General features: G+C 44.4%; 1 protein-coding gene across 1 annotated transcript; it reads left to right on the forward strand.

The window, feature by feature from the left end:
* The first annotated feature begins 575 nt into the window (after positions 1–575).
* Positions 576–13814, forward strand: LOC116718695 (kinesin-like protein KIF11). Its single transcript, XM_032560888.1, has 27 exons — positions 576–919; positions 1396–1525; positions 1611–1708; positions 2417–2495; positions 2563–2748; positions 2821–2945; positions 7716–7806; positions 7880–8025; positions 8103–8199; positions 8271–8366; positions 8502–8587; positions 9201–9267; positions 10140–10213; positions 10285–10396; positions 10966–11037; positions 11111–11246; positions 11320–11468; positions 11536–11710; positions 11754–11800; positions 11899–12038; positions 12135–12295; positions 12373–12491; positions 12567–12789; positions 13319–13437; positions 13512–13583; positions 13660–13691; positions 13731–13814. The coding sequence occupies exons 1-27, from the start codon at positions 708–710 to the stop codon at positions 13768–13770; spliced, it is 3084 nt and encodes a 1027-aa protein (XP_032416779.1). The 5' UTR covers positions 576–707; the 3' UTR covers positions 13771–13814.
* The last annotated feature ends 4710 nt before the right edge of the window (positions 13815–18524 follow it).

The raw sequence follows: 18524 nt of genomic DNA on the forward strand, positions 1-18524 counted from the left end.
TAAACAGCTCCATTGAGATACTGATTCCTTTTAGTAAAGAGGAAATAAAATCTATTATAAAACAAAAGGTTAAGGGAAGATGGCAGAAGCAGTGGGAAGAAGAAAGAACTGGTAGATGGCTTTATTGTATTCAAAGGACAGTTGGTGCAATGAGGGCAACAGAAAGAAGTAGAAAAGAAGAAAACATTATATCCAGATTACGTTTTGGTCATACAGGTTTAAACAGTACACTATTTAAAATGGGGAAACATCCATCAGGTAATTGTGATCTTTGTCTTCAAGAAGAGACAGTAGAACATGTTTTATTGTTATGTCCAAAGTACTCCGAGGAGAGAAGGAAATTAGAATATAGGCTTCTAAAGAATAAGTTACAGTTAAAAATTCCAGATATTTTGGGATATTCCTCTTCCTCTGAATATTTATGTTATTTCATAAAATTTCTTAAGAAAACTAAACTGATAGAAAGGATTTAGTGTTTTTTTTTTTTTTTTTAAGTTGCGTCCTGATCCACACTCCATACCAGTAGGTGGCGGTAATGCACACCATTAAGTTGCTTGCCAACCGCCATTAAAAACAAAAAGAAGAAGAAGAAGAAGAAGGCACTCCTTCACTCGGTGAGTTACTCTGAGTTTTAAGGGCTCGTTTTGCTCCGCGACGCTAATCTTTACCGGCGGATTTCAAACAACGGAGGGTTTATTCTGCATTTAATGGTTTCGTTTCTACCGGTTATAAAACATCGCTGTGAAGTTTTCTGCGGTCCGTTCGGTGTGTTGCTCTCTGCTAACCGGAGCTTTAATGGCGTCCGCAGGCTGTCAGACCAAGGAGAGACGCTTCTGTCTGCGGCCACCATGGCTTCCTTTAGCGGTACCGGAGGGAGGCGAGAGAAGGGCCGGAATATCCAGGTGGTGGTCCGGTGCAGGTAAGACAGAAAACCGGGTAAAAACAAACATCTATTTCTCCTAACGAAAATTAAATGCAACTCAGATCACCCAAGTTTCTTCAGAGAGTCGTTGTGGATGGTGATGATGCGGGACAGGAAGGGTCTCCAGCAGCAGCAGTCAGTCTTGCAGGGATCAGAAGAAGCCTCTGACTGAAGTCTTTTTCTGTTTTTCTCTCTCATGACTCTTAATCAATCTTCAAACAGGATATAATCTGTCCTGTTTGTTCTGCAGGATAGATGAAGCTTTACAGCAACATGTCCTGGATGACATCAGTTGTTAGCTAGCTCTGCTAATCCACCTCATTTGCTTTTGTTTCTCCTCTTTAAATCTCTGTCTGGTTGTTGTCTGAGGAAAAGAGGCAAACGGTGTTTTTGTCTATATTAAATGTAACCAATAATAAATTGGTTTGATTCTGCAGGAACTTCCTATTATTTGGTTCTGCTTCCTGTTTCAGGCCTTTCAACACCATGGAGCACAGGTCGTCTCACGGAGTCATCGACTGCGACCAGAGCAGGAATGAGGTGCTGGTCAGGACAGGCGGCGTGAACGACAAGTCCTCCAGGAAGACCTACACCTTCGACATGGTCAGAACCCCTGTGGCCCAGTCAGAGCCCAGTCAGAACCAGGAGGTAAACTGGGTCTCTCATTGGGAACGTTTATTCTCTCCAGGTTTTCGGCCCGGCTGCGAAGCAGATCGATGTCTACCGCAGCGTGGTGTGTCCCATCCTGGACGAGGTTATTATGGGATACAACTGCACCGTGTTTGCGTGAGTTGCCCTCTGGTTTCCTCCTGATCCGCTAAACAGGGTTCCTGGAAAATGCTTGAATTTCAGTCAGGTGTTTTCAAGGTTTGGAAAGTGCTGGATATTCAAACTGCTCAGTTTGGTTATAACGTGCAGTCAAACATTTGATTAAAATCTTAAATTGGAAAACATTATTTAATACTTTTACACCTAAAAACACAGACACATTTCTTTTGCTTTTCTTTTTCTTATGTCTCTTAAAATCCACAAAATTACTTTTTTCTAAATGCTAGAAAACATTTTAAACCGTATTAAAATGGAGGGTTTTGTTCTTTGACCAGGTGTGTGATGACGTATGAGAGCCGCTGCACATAGATTATTAAGGAAAAACTGAAATTTCCATCAAAAATCTCAGAAATGTTTAAATTCATCTCAGAAATTTCCCAGGTCATTTTTGAGTTTTTCTTTGGCAGAAATTTACCGTTCAGTTTTTGTTCTGTCTGCTAAAGAACGTCGTCGTAAAGATGAGAGACATTTCAAAACGTATCTTTAATTTATTTTACATGGTCTCTGCTGTAGAATATTTACACTAATAAATTATATCACAGTGAATTGAAACAGTTTTTTCAGTTAATTTTGAGTTTTTATCTCCCAGATTTGAAACCAAACCTTGAAGTTTTTGAATTTTCTTGTTTGAGTCGAGTTCTGATCCACTTCCTGTTTGCTCTGCAGCTACGGTCAGACAGGAACCGGGAAGACCTTCACCATGGAGGGGGAGCGGACTCCGAACGCGAGGTTCACCTGGGAGAAAGTGAGTTTGACCTTTGACCCGGTCGGCGGGGCTCCGTCCAGCGGCCTGACCCTTTGCGGTTCTGCAGGACCCGCTGGCTGGCATCATCCCCCGGACACTGCACCAGATCTTCGAGAAGCTCAGCGAGAACGGCAGCGAGTTCTCCGTCAAGGTTTCTCTGCTGGAGATCTACAACGAGAAGCTGTTCGACCTGCTGAGCCCCACCGAGGACGTCAACGAGCGCCTACAGCTGTTTGACGACCCCCACAACAAGGTGGGAGCTTCTGACCGGCGCCGGGAGGGTTCTGGTTCTGTTCCCTGACCCGGCCCTGTGTGTGTGCTGCAGCGCGGCGTGGTGGTGAAGGGGCTGGAGGAGGTGGTGGTCCACAACAAGAACGAGGTTTACCAGATCCTGGAGCGAGGAGCAGCCAAGAGGCGGACGGCCTCCACCCTGATGAACGCCTACTCCAGGTTTCCATGGCGACCGCAATTTAGATTTTTAATTAAGTTTGTTTTTGTCTCTCATCCGCTCTTCTAAAAAGGGAATATTTTCAAAAAGTAACTTTTTCACACTATTAGACTGTTTAATTAAGAGATTATTGTCATATAAGAAATTCTCAGTTTTTCCAAAAAATCACTTTAAAATCAGAAACATGAGGATCTGATGTGAACATCAGTTTGTTTTTTTCTTCACAATAGACATAATCATTTCAAACTCCTAATACTGATGCATTAGAACAAGATTAACTATTTATTATCTGTACAACTGATACTAAAGTATAACTTCATAAGATGCTCAGCTTTCCTCCTTTTTTTTTTTTTAATACTTATTTTTTATTGAACATTTCTGAACACATACAGTGGAGAGGTATCAATACATTCAACTTCATATACAATGTTGGACAGCCGTGTCCATATTTAGCTGGATACAAGAATGGCATTCTCCTTGCGTCTGTAGTCGCTCCATTTTTCCCATTTAACAACAAACTTGTCCTCCTGCAATCTTAGTCTATATGTGATTTTCTCCATTACGAAAATCTCTTCCACAATGTTCAGCCACTGCTCCACTGCAGGATGGTCTTGTCTATACCATAATTTTGTGATGGTTTTCCTTGATGCTGAAAGTAATATTTTTAACAGATATTCATCATCCTTTTGAATTACATCGTGTGTGAGGCATCCCAGATAGAGTGTTTTACATGATCTGGGTATTCCATATCCCAATATGTTTTTCAAGATAAGGCTAACATTATGCCAGTATGTAGTTAGCTTTTGACAAGACCAGAATATGTGTGTATGGCCTACATCAGTCTGGCCACAGAGTCTCCAGCATGGTTGTGAACTGGATACCATCCCGGACCTGATCTTTGGTGTTATAAAAAATCTAATCATGTTTTTCCAATTAAATTCCCTCCACACACGGGAGCAGGTGGCCGTGCACTGCATTTTACAAATATTAAACCATCCCTCCTCGCTTATGTGCTGCTTCAATTCGTCCTCCCATTTTTCTTTAATGTGCATAGTAGATGTCTTCCTGCCTGCCATCAGTCCCTGGTATAGTGCTGAAATAACCCGCAATTTATTCCCCTCGTAGGCCTTATGAAATATCTCTATTATTTTACTTACGTTGGTTTTTATCTCTTTCTCATAATAATCTTTTATTTGCAGGTATCTATACTGGTCTTGATCCTCCAGCTCATATTTTCCCTTTAAGCTATTAAAGCTCAGCAGATTGCCCTTTTCAGTTAATTTACATATTGCTGTGGCACCTTTATTTGCCCATTGTCTGAAGCCTGTATCATAAATACCTGGTTTAAACCTCGGATCCCAAGCAAACCAGCTCAAACTCCTTGTTTCTTTCTCTAAATTGTATTTATCAATTACTGTGTTCCATATTTCAATCGTAGTTTTAGTTATTGAATCTAGCTTATTGCTTAGTTTGCCTAAGAGTATTTTATGTGCTATTAAATTTTTAACTTCTATGTCTTTTCTACTTATTTCCAGATTTTTCTATTTTGAAACATAGTCATCATTGCACCAACATACCAGAGGTCTAATTTGTGCGGCCCAGAAATATTCTTTTAGGGCTGGTAAACCCAGGCCTCCTTTATCTTTTGGGAGCTGAAGTGTTTTATATCTGACCCTAGGTTTCTTCCCGTTCCATATAAACCTTGAAATCCATCTGTCCCATTCTACAAATTGTTTTTGCGGGATAGTCAGTGGCAGGGACTGAAACAGGTATAACAGTCGTGGTAAAATATTTATTTTAATTATCTCCACTCTAGAGCTGAGATCCAAGCCAATGTCCATCCATCGCCCCAGGTCTTTCTTAATATTGTGGTTTATTTCTAAATAATTTGCATCATAGAGTTTGTCAATTGTTTTGGTTATGTTTACCCCCAAATATTTTATAGATTTTTCATTCCACTTAAGTTTGTAGGTATCCCTTATTTTCTGCTGCGGGGAGTAATTTATTGTTAGGATCTGTGTTTTTTCCACATTAATTTTGTATCCAGAGAATTTCCCATACTCCTCAAGCAAACTTACTGTTTTTAAAAACATTTCATTTGGGTTTTTTAGATAAATCAAAATGTCATCTGCAAACAACCCTATTTTATGTTCTTCCCCTCCTATTTCCACTCCTTTCATTTCCTCTTCCTGCCTAATCATCTGAGCTAGTGGCTCCATAAACAGTGCAAAAAGACTTGGTGAGAGGCAGCATCCCTGCCTTGTTCCTCTCTCCAGAGTAAATCTTCCTGACAGGTTGCCATTTATTTTAATCCTTGCAGTTGGCTGTTGATAAATTGATTTAATACAATTTACAAATGTCTCATTAAATCCAAATTTTTCTAAGACCTTATACAAAAAGTTCCAATTAACACTGTCGAAGGCTTTTTCCGCATCTATACTTATCAGAACTGCCCCCTCCCCTCTTCTTTGCAGGTGGTCTATGATATGAAGAGTTCTCCTTATATTGTCTTGTGTTTGTCTTTCCTTTATAAAGCCAGTTTGGTCCTCATCAATTAAATCCTGCATTAAATTTACCATTCTTTTAGCTATGATAGAGGAAAACAGTTTATAGTCTACATTTAGTACCGATATCGGTCTGTAGTTGTGGCAGTATTCTTGATCTTTACCTTCCTTTGGGATTACAGAAATAATGGCTTCTTTCCAAGAAGGAGGCATCTTGCCAGTCCTAAGACTATAATTAAACGAGTCATATAACAGTGGTGTTAATTCTTCTTTGAAGGTTTTATAAAAAGAAGCCCCTAAGCCATCTGACCCTGGTGACTTTCCTGTTTTAGTCCTCTCTTTTTGATATTATTTAAGCCATTGACATTCAGTGATACCACAGTTATAACCTTAGACATTGTTCGTATATCTTGGTTTGAATCTCAGCCTCTCCACTTGAACTATGAACAAGAACTAAACTAACAAAAAATCTGAACTCCCGACTAAATATGGGCCATATTCCCAAGAGGCCCTGTCCCCCTGCTGGAAAGGGAGGGGGGTATCCTTTTATGAAGAGGGCCCCCCCCCCCTAGTGGTTTTGGGCAAACCTGTGTTGGGTTCCCCTGACCTGCTTAGGCGAGTCCAACAGTCCCTTGTTTGGTGGATCTCCCTGTCGTTATTTAGTCAAACTTCAGAGAAGACTATAGTCTCTTCCATCCCCCTTCTTTAATGAGCAGTTTATGCCCCCTTTACCTCCGCGTCTTCAGTGTCCTCCTCTTTGAAACACCTGCAGCAGTTCCCTCGCTCGGCTACTCGCATTCTGGCCAGAACCCGTAGCGGAGGACCCGTTGTCCGCCCCATGCTTCTTCCCGGAGCGCTGCCAGGACACCGCCGTCTGGCTCCTCTCCTCGGGTGAAGGTCCGGTGTCGTTCTTGTTCTCCATCTCCAGTCCTCGTCTCCTCATGTCTATTGCAGCTTCCTCCGCGTTGTTGTAAATCTTGATCCCGTCTGACCAGTGAATCCGTATTTTAGTCATTGGCGTCTGGAAGCGGATCTTTTGGTCTTTCAGAGCCTTTTTAATCTCGGAGTAGGATTTGCGTTTTTCTATTACCTCAGTGGGGTAATCATGGTCGAAAAATATCCGCTTCCCCTCGACTTGGATTTTCTTTTTCCATGCTTTTGTCAGGATTTCTTCTTTGGTTTTGTATTTAAGAAAGTTAACCACTATGGACCTGGGATTAGCTTCGGGTGGAGGTCTCTTTCCAAGGCTTCTATGAGCCCGCTGGATCTGTAACTCGGTTTCGACCGGTAGAGCTAGCTCACGGTGTAGCAGTTTCTCCACCCTTTCTTGGACCAATTCGTCGTCTTGTTCAGCCACGTTCTAAATTCTCATGTTGCAGCGCCTGCCGTGTCCTTTCAATTCCGTTAGCTTCTCTTGTAGTTTTCTCTGCTGTTTTAAAAGGTTCAGAATGGCGTCCTTCGCTTCCATGTTGCACTCTTCCAGCTCTGCTATGCGGCCCTGCGCCTCAGTCATGTCTTCTTGTTGTTTCTGTATTTCCACATCATTCTGTGCCACTTTTTTCTTAATTTCTTCTTTAAAGCCCATAAATTCTCGCTTCACCTCCTCTTTGAATTCGTCTTTGAATTTTGTGAGATTCTCCTTCACCTCCTTTTTAAAGTCTCGGATTTCCGCCGTGATGTTATGTAGCCCCTCCAACACAGCCCGTAGCTGACTCGAGTCGCCGCTTTCTTCTTCCATTTGCTCAACGTCGGGGTCGCATACTTCTGCCATTTTCTTCCTTATGCTTCTCTGCTTGCGTCCTCCACTCATTTCGTGTCTGGTTAAAATTGTATTTTGACTAATTTCCTTGGATTATGGAGGGGGTTTTTTTCCTCGACAAGGGAGCTCGAACTTATGCTGCCATCTTGCTCCGCGTCCACCGGAAGTCCCCAGCTTTCCTCCTTTTAACTTTTTGTTATTTTCCATGTTTCACAAAGTTACTATTTTATTCTCTTAATACCACAATGTTGTTCTGGTAATATTAATATCCATTTAGTGTTGTGACATTTATTCACACAATTAAGAAAATAAAATAAATTGTAACCAGACATTAATATTCTGTCATAGAGCTAAAAGTAAAATAAATGAAAGCTGTGAAACAAGATGGCCGCCCTGGGCGCGCTAACGTTGCTCTGAATGGAAACCCAGTGGTTGGAGGGAAAAACCAAATGTCTGACTGGGTCGGCGCCGTCTTCAGAACCAGGTTCTGACCGCCTGTCTCTCTGCAGCCGCTCCCACTCCGTGTTCTCCGTCATCATCCACATGATGAAGATCACCCTGGATGGCGAGGAGCTGGTGAAGATCGGCAAGCTCAACCTGGTGAGGAATCGCCCGGACCCGGTCAGGGCGACCCGGTCGAGCCAGTGTACTGACCCGACCCGCTTCTGTCCAGGTGGACCTCGCCAGCAGCGAGAACATCGGCCGCTCCGGAGCTATGGGCCAGCGGGCCCGCGAGGCCGGGAACATCAACCAGTCGCTGCTGACGCTGGGCCGGGTCATCACCGCCCTGGTGGAGAAGAGGTCCCACGTCCCGTACAGGTGGGCCGCACACAGAACCGGGCCCGTCAGAACCAGCAGCTGATCTGGGTTTAACTGTGGGCCCGGTTCTTCCACAGAGAGTCCAAACTCACCAGGATCCTGCAGGATTCGCTGGGCGGACGCACTAAGACCTCCATCATCGCCACCGTGTCGCCGTCCTCCAGCAACCTGGAGGTAAGACCCGGTTCCGACCGCGACCCGGACCCGGTTCTGAGATATCTGACCCCGACCGCTGCCGCCTGCAGGAGACGCTGAGCACGCTGGCGTACGCCAGCCGAGCCAAGAACATCATCAACAAACCCGAGGTCAACCAGAAGCTCACCAAGCGGACCCTGATCAAGGTGGCGCTCGTTTCCTCAGACGTTTACGTTCCTGATTCATCCGTTTGGTTCCTGATTCATCTGTTTGGTTCCTGATTTATCCATCGGATAGTTTCATGTTCTGGTAAATCTGGAGCTTTTTCTCTGTCCTGTCAGGAATGCACGGAGATCGAGCAGCTCAAACGGGACCTGGCCGCCACCCGAAAGAAAAACTGTGTTTTCCTTTCATCAGAGAAATATGAGTGAGTTCAGCCGAGTCCTGAGGAAGTCTCCACACCCTCACCGATTTCTGCTGCTCTTAGTAGAAATAGAAAAACATTATTTAAATTCCTGTCAATGGAACAAAGTGTAGACTGAAAAGAAAAACTGTAGGTAGAAGCATAAGCTTATGATATCTTCACTTTATTACACATAAAGCATCATTGAAATCAAAGCAGCAGAATATTTCCTGTAAATTTTTCTGAAACATCTGGAATTCCAGCTATTTTTCCCTCATTACATTCAGTCCAAAATCTATAAATAAAAATAAAAAGATGAAGAGAAATAACAAGATTAGAGACATTTTTAGACTTAAAAGTGTTTTCTTTTTTGTTACCATATCTATCAGAAGGTAATTTGACATCAGACTGAGGCAGCAGCACTAATAGGATGAAATGCTGCCACCTGCAGGTCAGAGTTGGTATCACCGGATGTTTATAACCAGTTTAATGGAAAATTTCAGCAAGGATCGTTTTGAATTCTGATTAATCTGAATATGAGTCGGACTGAAATGGAAAAGTTTGGTTCCAATAATCAATGTATTGATGGAAGACGACAGCTTTTAGCGGCTTGATGTGACCCGGTTCTGTCCTGCAGGAACATGGTGACCCAGATCACGGCTCAGGAGGAGCAGATCGTCATGATGGAGGAGGAGCTCAAGAAGGTATCTGGTCTGGGAGTTAGCAGCTAGTGTATTCATGCATCCTTACAATGTCTTAAATTCATAAAACAAAATGTAAGTTGGTCTTTAATATTTTATTCACTGGTTTTAATTTTTATCTTGACAGGATGATTTAATTGAAATGTCATTTATGTCGTTTTTATTCTTCTGACTTTTCTGTTGGGAAAAGGTTTAGTTGAACATGGACCTCTTGGTTTGTTACTGGAGGCGGTTGAGGCTACCGCTAACTACCTGCTAATACATCCCTGCTAGCTAGCTAGCGTTCTTTGCGTCTGTCACTGGTGATGGGGGGTTGGGGTGGGGGGGTGATGTTGGGGTGGGGAGGTGATGGGGGGTTGGGGTGGGGAGGTGATGGGGGTGACAAACCACAGCGACCAAAGCTGAACATGATTAAACTTTCTCAGTGAAAGGAAGTTTAGGTGTAGGAAGGTGTGACAGCTAGCGGTTGTCTCTTGCTCTGGTTCCCAAACGTTTCCATGAACAGAATTAGCGTCTGGTCAGGAACCCACAGACAATAATACAACATGTAAAGAAACATCAAGTTTTAAAATGTTTTTTTCTCTTATGTCTCATTGGAAACTTTTTGCGCTTGCTATGCTAACTTGACAAGCAAAGTAGGTTGATGAATTTGAAAGGCAGCCAATCAGAAAGATGAGCAGAAAGAAGGCAATGCACACTTCAGGAAATGAACATGACTTGTTTATTCTGTAATGATTTAAAACAGGCTAGTGTTTTTATTAGAAAAGCTGTAAACGGATCCAGAAATGCAACCGTTCTCGTCCAGCCATTTTTCATATTTCTAGTTTTCTGTCTTGGCTTTAAAACGTCTTAGAGTTTTATTCTGCTCCCTGCAGGTGAACGATCTGTTCCTGGACAGTAAGAGCCGGCTGGAGCAGCGCAGCATGGACCTGGATGAGAAGCAGCAGAGGTAGAGCCGCTCCGCGTAGCGTTTATCCGCCTTTATCAGCCGGGCTCTCACGGTTCTGGTTCTGGTTCCAGGCTGGAGGAGACCAGCAGGCATCTGGAGAAGACCAAGGAGAAGCTAGTGGAGGAGATCGTCTGCTCGGAGCTCAGCTCGGCCCACGAGTCGCTGTACAGCGCCGTCGGACAGGTACGCACCTTCACCTGTCGCTGCTGTGGCTCGGGGTTGCTATGGCGATGGAAACCCATCCATCAGTCAGTCAAGGCTTGGAAAAAATTCTTTAATACCAAACTGGAGTTTTAATGTCGACAATTAAATGCAATCTGACGTTTGATTAAAAGCCTGAATTTGGAAAAAAATTTTTTTGCTAGAAGCCAGAAAACTTTGAGCAGGAAGTTGATTCACCTCAACATGTTTTGTTTGGATTGTTTCAATGTGATAAATATTTATTATTCCTAATGGATCAATGACTTATTGATCTATTATTGGAAGAAAGGTTGGCTTATATTTTTACATGTTGAAGAAAGTTATTGAAATGTATATTTTTTTGTTAAATGGGGTTTTTGACTATAACTTTATATATATTTCAGAACCTGTTTGTTAGTTTATCTTGTTCCTGCTGCAGAAAACCAGAGAAATAATAAATATCATCCACTGGAACTGAAACTGTTTTATATTTAATTCTTGATATTTTTTATCTCCAAACCTTAAAACTCGTTTATCGTCGTTTTCTCTGACCGGCCTCTCTCCGCCTGCAGCTGCAGAGCGCCGTCGGTGAGAGCACCGGCGACGTGTCGGGTCTCCACGCCAAGCTGGACCGCAAGACCAAGGTAGGCCACGTCGGCTAGAGAGAGAGGCGGTTCTGGTTCTGACCGGGTCTAACCGGGTCCTCTGGTCCTGCAGGTGGAGCAGCACAACATGCAGATGCAGCAGAGCTTCTCCCAGAGGATGGACGGCGTCTTCAGCAGCCTGCAGCGCAGCGTGCAGCGTTACGGCGCCGCCCACAACCGCATGCTGACCGGCTACGCCCACGCTGTGGGTAGGTGGCGCCCTGCGTCCAGAACCGGGCCGGGCCGGGGTTCTGTGGGCTCATGTTTGCCTCTGTCATCCAGACGGCCTGCTGGTGGGGAACGAGGCCACGCTGCGGGTTGCTGTGGAAACGCTGGCGCTGGAGGCGGACGGCGCCGCCTGCTGCCGGGAGAAGGTGGAGCGGCACGAGGCGCTGACCCGGGAGCAGAGGGAGGTTCTGCTGCAGCTGCTGGTGAGCAGAGCGCTGGGGTTCTGATGGTTCTGGTGGTTCTGACTCTGACCCGCTGGTTCTGGTTCAGGAGGAGCACCATCAGGATGTGCAGGATGTTCTGGACGTGCGGACGCTGCCGGGTCTGACCGCCATCAGGGAGCTCAGTGACGCCCTGCAGGTTTCCATGGAGACGCAGCGGGATCTGGCCGATCAGGTGGGTCCAAACCCGGATTCAGGCCCGGTTCTGATCAGAGGAAGACTGGGTGGCACCAGGTGACCCAACAACTATTTTATGTTAGAAAATGAAGGAGCTGAAGCAGCAGATCCAACGGGCCCAGCAGCGCCACCAGCAGGTGAGCCGGCCCGGTTCCATCAGAACCAGCAGGAGTCTGGGGGGGTTCTGCTGGGGTTTGGGTCCGGCTGAGCTTGGTTCTGGTCGTGTTTCTGCCAGGGGATGAACCGGACCATAAAGGTCCTGCAGAACCAGATGAACCTGGTTACCATGGAAACCCAGCAGGACTACAGCAAGCTGCACTTGGCCTCCAGTACCCTGCAGGGCCTGGTTGAGGAGCTGCAGCAGAACCTCAGCAGGTCAGAGCTCGTGATGCTCTTCCTCTTCCTCACCGTGTCCCTCCTCTTCCTCATCTACTTCTTCCTCCCTGCAGCCGCTGCGGCGCGGTGGAGCAGCCGCTGCGGCACGGTGGAGCAGCGTTCTTCGTCGCAGGCGGCGCGTCTGCTCTCCTCCTCCTCCTCTCTGGCCTCTTCGCTGCGCCAGGCGGCCCGTCAGAACCGGGTTGTGCTGGAGGAGATGAGCGACCGCTCTTCGGACCTCCACGGCGCTGTGTCAGGTACCGGTACCGCCTCCCGTGAGGCCCCGCCCACTCCAGGTGGAGATGAAGGAGATGATGATGATGTTCTGCTGCAGGCCTGGTGGAACGGGACGCAGAGTGGACCTCCAGAACCAGGGAGCAGGCGGCCCGCCGGGCCCAGGACCAGCTGGTTCTGATGGAGCAGCTGGCAGAAAAGGCCCAGAGTCTCAATCAGGTACAGCGTTAAACCGGGCCGCAGGCCGGGTTCTCCTGGGTTCTGCTCCTGCTAATCGACCCAACCCGTGTTCAGGGTGTGGAGACTCGAGGTGCCGAGATGCTTCGGGCCGCCGAGGCGGACCTGAGAGGCCGGCAGAAGGAGAACCGGCAGGTTCTGACGGATGTCCAGAAGCAGATGGGTTTGGACCAGGCAGTTCTGGAGCGGAAGCGGGTGGAGCTGCAGGAACAGCTGGATGCGGGTCAGCAGCTGGTCCGAAGGTTCCTGCTGGAGGAGCTGCAGCAGGACGTTCCTACTGGTGAGGAAGAACGGACCAGAACCGGTCTGGGTTCTGGGCTACCAAAACAGAACAACAGCATTATTATTATTATTATTATGGATCTTTATTTACTATTTTTATTTTAAGCACTTATTGATTTCTTTATTTAGTATTATAACTTTTTAATGATTTTTATTTTTAATGGTTTTTTTGTTTTTATTATTGAAACATTTTTTTTATTGATCAAATTATTCATCAGTAAAATTATTTAATTTTTTATGAATCATTTGCTTTTAATAATTTTTTTGTTTTATTTTTAAGTTTTTAATCTCATTTAAATGTTCATGAATAATTTTTTGATTTTCTTACTAAACATAATATTCACAAGTGATTTATTATTTTGTTTCCTTTTTTTTTTTACTTATTAAAAAGAGATAAAGTAGAACTCTTATTTTTAAAATTGACACTTGATGATGATGATGATGTCATCATCTGCTGATGACATCATCATCTGCTGAGTTTCAGGTAAATGTTTTCTTGGATGCTGACCCGGTTCTGCTGCCTTCAGGTGTGACTCCTCGGCGCCGGGGGTTTGTTTATGGAAGGGTTCTGAAGAGGAGCGTCAAGCGCAGCAAGCTGCCAAGGATGAGGCAGAAGGAGGCGGAGGAGGAGGACAGGCAGAGCAAGGTTGCCCATCTGAGCTCCCTGACTCTGAGCTGGTTCTGTGAGCGTGTCTCGGTTCTGACCAGGTTTGTCTGCAGGACTCCCTGGAGAACGATCTCAGCTCCTGCTGCAAGAATCTGGCCGCCGAGCCGCCCTTCGTCGACGAGAAGGTGAGTTCGGGGAAACTGGGCTGCGGGGGGAAACTGGGCCGCCGCCTAACGTTCTGCTCTGATCCTATCGCAACAGAAGAAAGACAGCAGGAAGAAGTACCCCATCAGGTCAAAAATGGCGGCCAGCAGAAAGACATACCCCATCAGGTCAAAAATGGCGGCCAGCAAAGGCCAGGGCCCTCCATAAAGTCGCCGCTGCGCTAAGGAGAACTGAACCTGCCGCATGTAAATGCGGCAGGTTCAGTTTACGTAATAGGTTCAGTTTACGTAATAGGTTCAGTTTACGTAATAGGTTCAGTTTACGTAATAGGTTCAGTTTACGTAATAGGTTCAGTTTACGTAATAGGTTCAGTTTACGTGAACCTATTACGTGAAATATTTACACGTAATATTTCACGTGTAAAAATATTTGTGTCAAAGAAACATTTCTGTTTGTTTTTTAGTCAAGTTATTTTGTAATTTTAATTTGTAATAAAACTTGACTCATTTAAACAATTTAAAGTCTGTGTTTAATGTTATTTTTTAGATTGCAGTAAATTCACTGAATGACGTTTGTTTCAACCAAAAGATCAAAAGACATAAATCTGCACTTGTATTGGGGGGGAAAAAAAAAAAGATTTTTGCAAATTTTTCTTTCGCCTGATTTCATTTTGTAAGTTTGATTTCTTTTCATTTTAGTTTTTAAAATGCCAACATTTTAACTTGGCTTAACATTTTTGCCATCTTAGGTAATTTTTGAATACTAAATACATCAAAGATCTTTGATTTTGATTTCTTCTGGGCCAATCAGTGAACAGACTGAGTTATGAACGATGACGTTGATTTTCTGTGCTGCTTTCGATTGGTCGTCAGCCTGTAGGTTTAGCAATGGCGGCGGAGGAAGTGAAGGAAGCTGTTTGGTCTGTATTGGCGTCACACTTTCAAGCGTTGAATTAACAGCCTTCTGGTTCGGCTCGGCTCTTTTCTCAGCAGCATAAAAATCTTTTAGGTTTCCACAGCATGATGCTGCCACCGCCGTGTTTCACTGCTGATGTTCTGCATGTTGGTCAGAAAGTTCTGATCTCATCTGACTGGAGGACTTTTATTGTTTCCTTGTTTTATCATTAAGCAGGTCAAATGTAAGGAGTCTGTCCACGTCAGCCTGCCGCACTTTTCAGATTTTAACTGGTGAAACTGCGAATCCAGTTCGGTCTGATCTGTTTGTGCTGAATCTGAGAGCAGGAGACTCTGCAGCCTTTCGACGCCCACAGATCCAAAAATGTTGCCGTGCATCGTCGATGTGTGGTGAGCCGCCCACCCCGTGGCAGATGGGGGTTTGGTAGCAGCACACACACACACACACACACACACACACACACAGAGTGCAGTGAATGGAGTCAGAAAACACACCCGATATGACGTGTAAACCCTCCCACACACTCCGGTTGCTCTGCAGCAAACAAACTGGATCTCCTCTCCTGTTCCTGTCAGATTTTGCCGCAGCTCATCTTTATTTTCCGCTCTCTGTGCGCCAGCGCGCCGCGTCTCCGTGGGGACGGCGCCCTCGTCCACCCTTCGCCCACGCTCCTGCGGGCCGCCGGGGTTCTGGGGGGTTTGTGGTTTTGTGTGGAGCGGCTCTGGGTGTCAGCCGGGGGTCCGGTGGCCCGGCAGAGCCTGCCGCGCCGATTAATCATCTGTCATCTCGGGATTTTTGTTAATATGGATCTTTGTCTTCATGTTGGGCCGCAGCTCTCTGCCTGCTGCCCCTCTAACATTTTTACAAACACAAAAACAGACAGAAACGCAGCAAACCGCAGGTTCTGAAGGTGCAACCTGCAGCAGCTGTCCGAGCCGCCGTGACCTTTGAGGCCTCGGCTTGACCTCATGTTTAAACCCAGAGATGTTCCCGATTCTTTACCATCAGATCTGAACCTGCATGTTTCTGTTCTCACTGCCAGATTCTCAGGTTTTTATCCGTTTTCCTCCAGTTTAAAAGACTCTTCAGGTCTGAATCTTCATAAAATGAAAACAAATCCTTATTTGTGGGTCGGATCCGTCATCTGGACTCATTCTGGCCTTTTTTAGAAGCAGCTTCTTCGACTTTCAGACCCGTAATTAATTAATTTGTGTTGATTAAAACTTTCTTCTAATCAGTAGAATTTTATTTTCCAGCTTGATTTTTAAAGATATTGTTTTATTTTTTCCTCAACTCGAGCTCCATGGATCCTGTGGCCTTCCTCCTACCACCACAATACTCCGCAACAACACTGGGTGACAGCGAGCGCGTGAGCAATATTTTTCACAGCTGCACAAGTTATTGTCTGCAAGAGTGCGGCATTCACCCAGCAGCGACAACATAATGAGCATAAAGTGACAAAAGAACGGCAGCAAACAATAAAGCGCTTACGTGCTTCCTTCTGTGTCAAACCCAAACCTCGGAGGCAGTCAAGTTGAAATACGTTTTAATGAGGGGGGCTCGTTTCGAGAGTTTGAAATGATTTATGAACAGTTGAACTGACGGTGCTGCACTGTGTGTGCATCTTTATCCCCAGCCTGTAAAATCTGGTGAGGAATCCCACTGAGAACACATCAGTGTGTCAGCTCAGAGCAGGAGGAAATCAAGAGAGGAACAATTATTCCCCTGCTGCGCCTAGAGCTGGAAGCTAAAAATAAAGTGAATTAAAGACAGGAAGATTTTGGACAATGCTCTTTTTTTCATCTGCCAGATATTTGAATGAAATAAACAAAAAGTATAGCACCAAACAAAATTTTTCAAGCATTTATTTAAAAAAGGAGCATTCCTCCAGTATAGTTAGGATGATCTTGGAATGACTGCCAGCTGCTATACTGGTATAAACAAATCAAAATGAGTTGTTTTGACTTGATTTATAATTTTTCATGATGGATTTTAAAGCTAGAAGTATAGGAATTGATAAGCAGATCCTTAATTAGATGGAGGTAGACTAACATGTCTATAGAGTCAATACATTTTAAAAGTTTATTGAATATGACATTTAAAATTGCTTTTCTTCAGTAACTCAATTCACTAGTGAAACACATTATGGTGATTAAATTATACATATAATATCTTCAAGCCTTCATTTCTGTTAATTATGATGATTTTCCTCCTAGAGCTAATGAAACCCGACAACAAAGATTAGACATCAGACCAACAAAAAAAATAATTTGAACTCAAAAATGTAGGCTTAATGAAAACTATGTTTAATACATGCCTAAAGGGTGTTATTTTCAAAAGACTCTTCATTGTGACAAACAAGTTTCATCAGAGAACATGTTCTAATTTGGAGTAAAATCCTGGCTTGGGGACGTTCTGATGGAGTTTGCATGTTCTGCTCATGCATGATTGAGTTCTCTCTGGGTACTCTCCCTCTCTCTCTCTCTCCAGACTCTCACAGTCTAATACAATGGAGAATAATTGGTTAGAATAATTGGTTAACCTAAATTGCCCTTTGGTTTGTATGTGTGTGTGTGGGTGCATGGTTGTTTGTCCTGTGTGTCTCTGTGTTGTTGGACTGGTGACCAGGGTCTCTGGCCCAATGACCACTGCAGACAGACAGAAGCCCCCCATGACCCTGCAAGGGTAACTGGATATATGACTGAAGGTGTGCTGTCCTTGCCCTGAGATTTCGGGTTTTCAGCAGCTAGACAGCCAGACAACGACGCTCCAATAACCAAACTTGTTTCTTTTCTACTTGTTTATTGAAGAGTGGCCTCTGACCACTGCCATCACTTTGACCATCGTAAACTGAAACATACAAGACTATGTTAGCCAACGAACATAGCAAATTAGCCATTCTTGCTGCTAGCTAAAAATAAGAACTTTTTCCTAAATGACTCCAGCGTACAATTATTTACACCAGTTACATAAAACAAGGAGACAATTATTGCTTTCACAATTAACCAATACTTACGAACAAATCTTGTCTGAAACACAACGTATAAGGATAATAATCAGCTTAAATCATGAACTGTTCGGTGACGCGTTCCACCATCTTGGATCTATATTCTTTTTTTTAGCGTCACCAAAACATAACAAAATATCCACCAGGGGGCGTTCTAGTGCGGTTTTCAACCTTGCTGGTCCAGCTTAACTTACAAAAGGCAGCACACTCCCCGCCTGGTACAATACAATTGTGCCACTACAAATAACCTTTTCCAATAAACATTTTGAATTGTTTACACTTATAACATTTTAATTTTCATCCGATAAAAGCAAAACCATATCAGTAACGGGTCTCAAAAACACTTTTTCGTTTCCGTCTTTTACAGTTTGTACTTCTCCTTTTCGAACCCTAGTGTCCTTACTTTCAAATGTTCTCACATCTTTTCCCATGGACCAGTTGTTTCTGTGAGCGAGAGCATCTTTCAATAACACAAAGTCACCAACTTTAATGTTCGGTTTATCATCAGTCCATTTTCTCCGTTTCTGCAAAGTTGATAAGTATTCACTTTTCCACTGTTTCCAAAAAGAGTCCGCCAGACACTGTACTTGCTTCCATTGCCTTGAGTAGAGGTCTGGTGGTGCAAAGCTTCCTGCTGGTGCAGATAGCGCATTTGTCTTTTGGGTGAGGAGCATTGCAGGAGTGAGGAGGTTTGGTTAGTCCGGATCTGTTGAAATTGGTACAAGTGGTCTTGCATTCATTATTGCCATTACTTCTGCCATGAATGTACTTAACACTTCATGTGTGAGTTGGATGTGTCCGGCTTTCAAAAGAATACCGTCCAGGATGCGCCTTGCAACTCCGATGAGTCGCTCCCACGATCCACCCATATGCGAGGAGTGGGGAGAGTTGAACAGCCATGTGCATCCTTTCTCCAGCAGGTAAGAATTCAGCTCTGTGTCTGTCTGATCGTTTTGCAGTTCATTGCATGCTCCGATAAAATTTGTCCCTCTGTCAGAACGGAGTATTTGAGCAGGTCCACGGATGCAGAAGAATCTTC

The sequence above is a fragment of the Xiphophorus hellerii genome, chromosome 4 (assembly GCF_003331165.1).
Source record: "Xiphophorus hellerii strain 12219 chromosome 4, Xiphophorus_hellerii-4.1, whole genome shotgun sequence".
NCBI classification, from domain to species: Eukaryota; Metazoa; Chordata; class Actinopteri; order Cyprinodontiformes; family Poeciliidae; genus Xiphophorus; species Xiphophorus hellerii.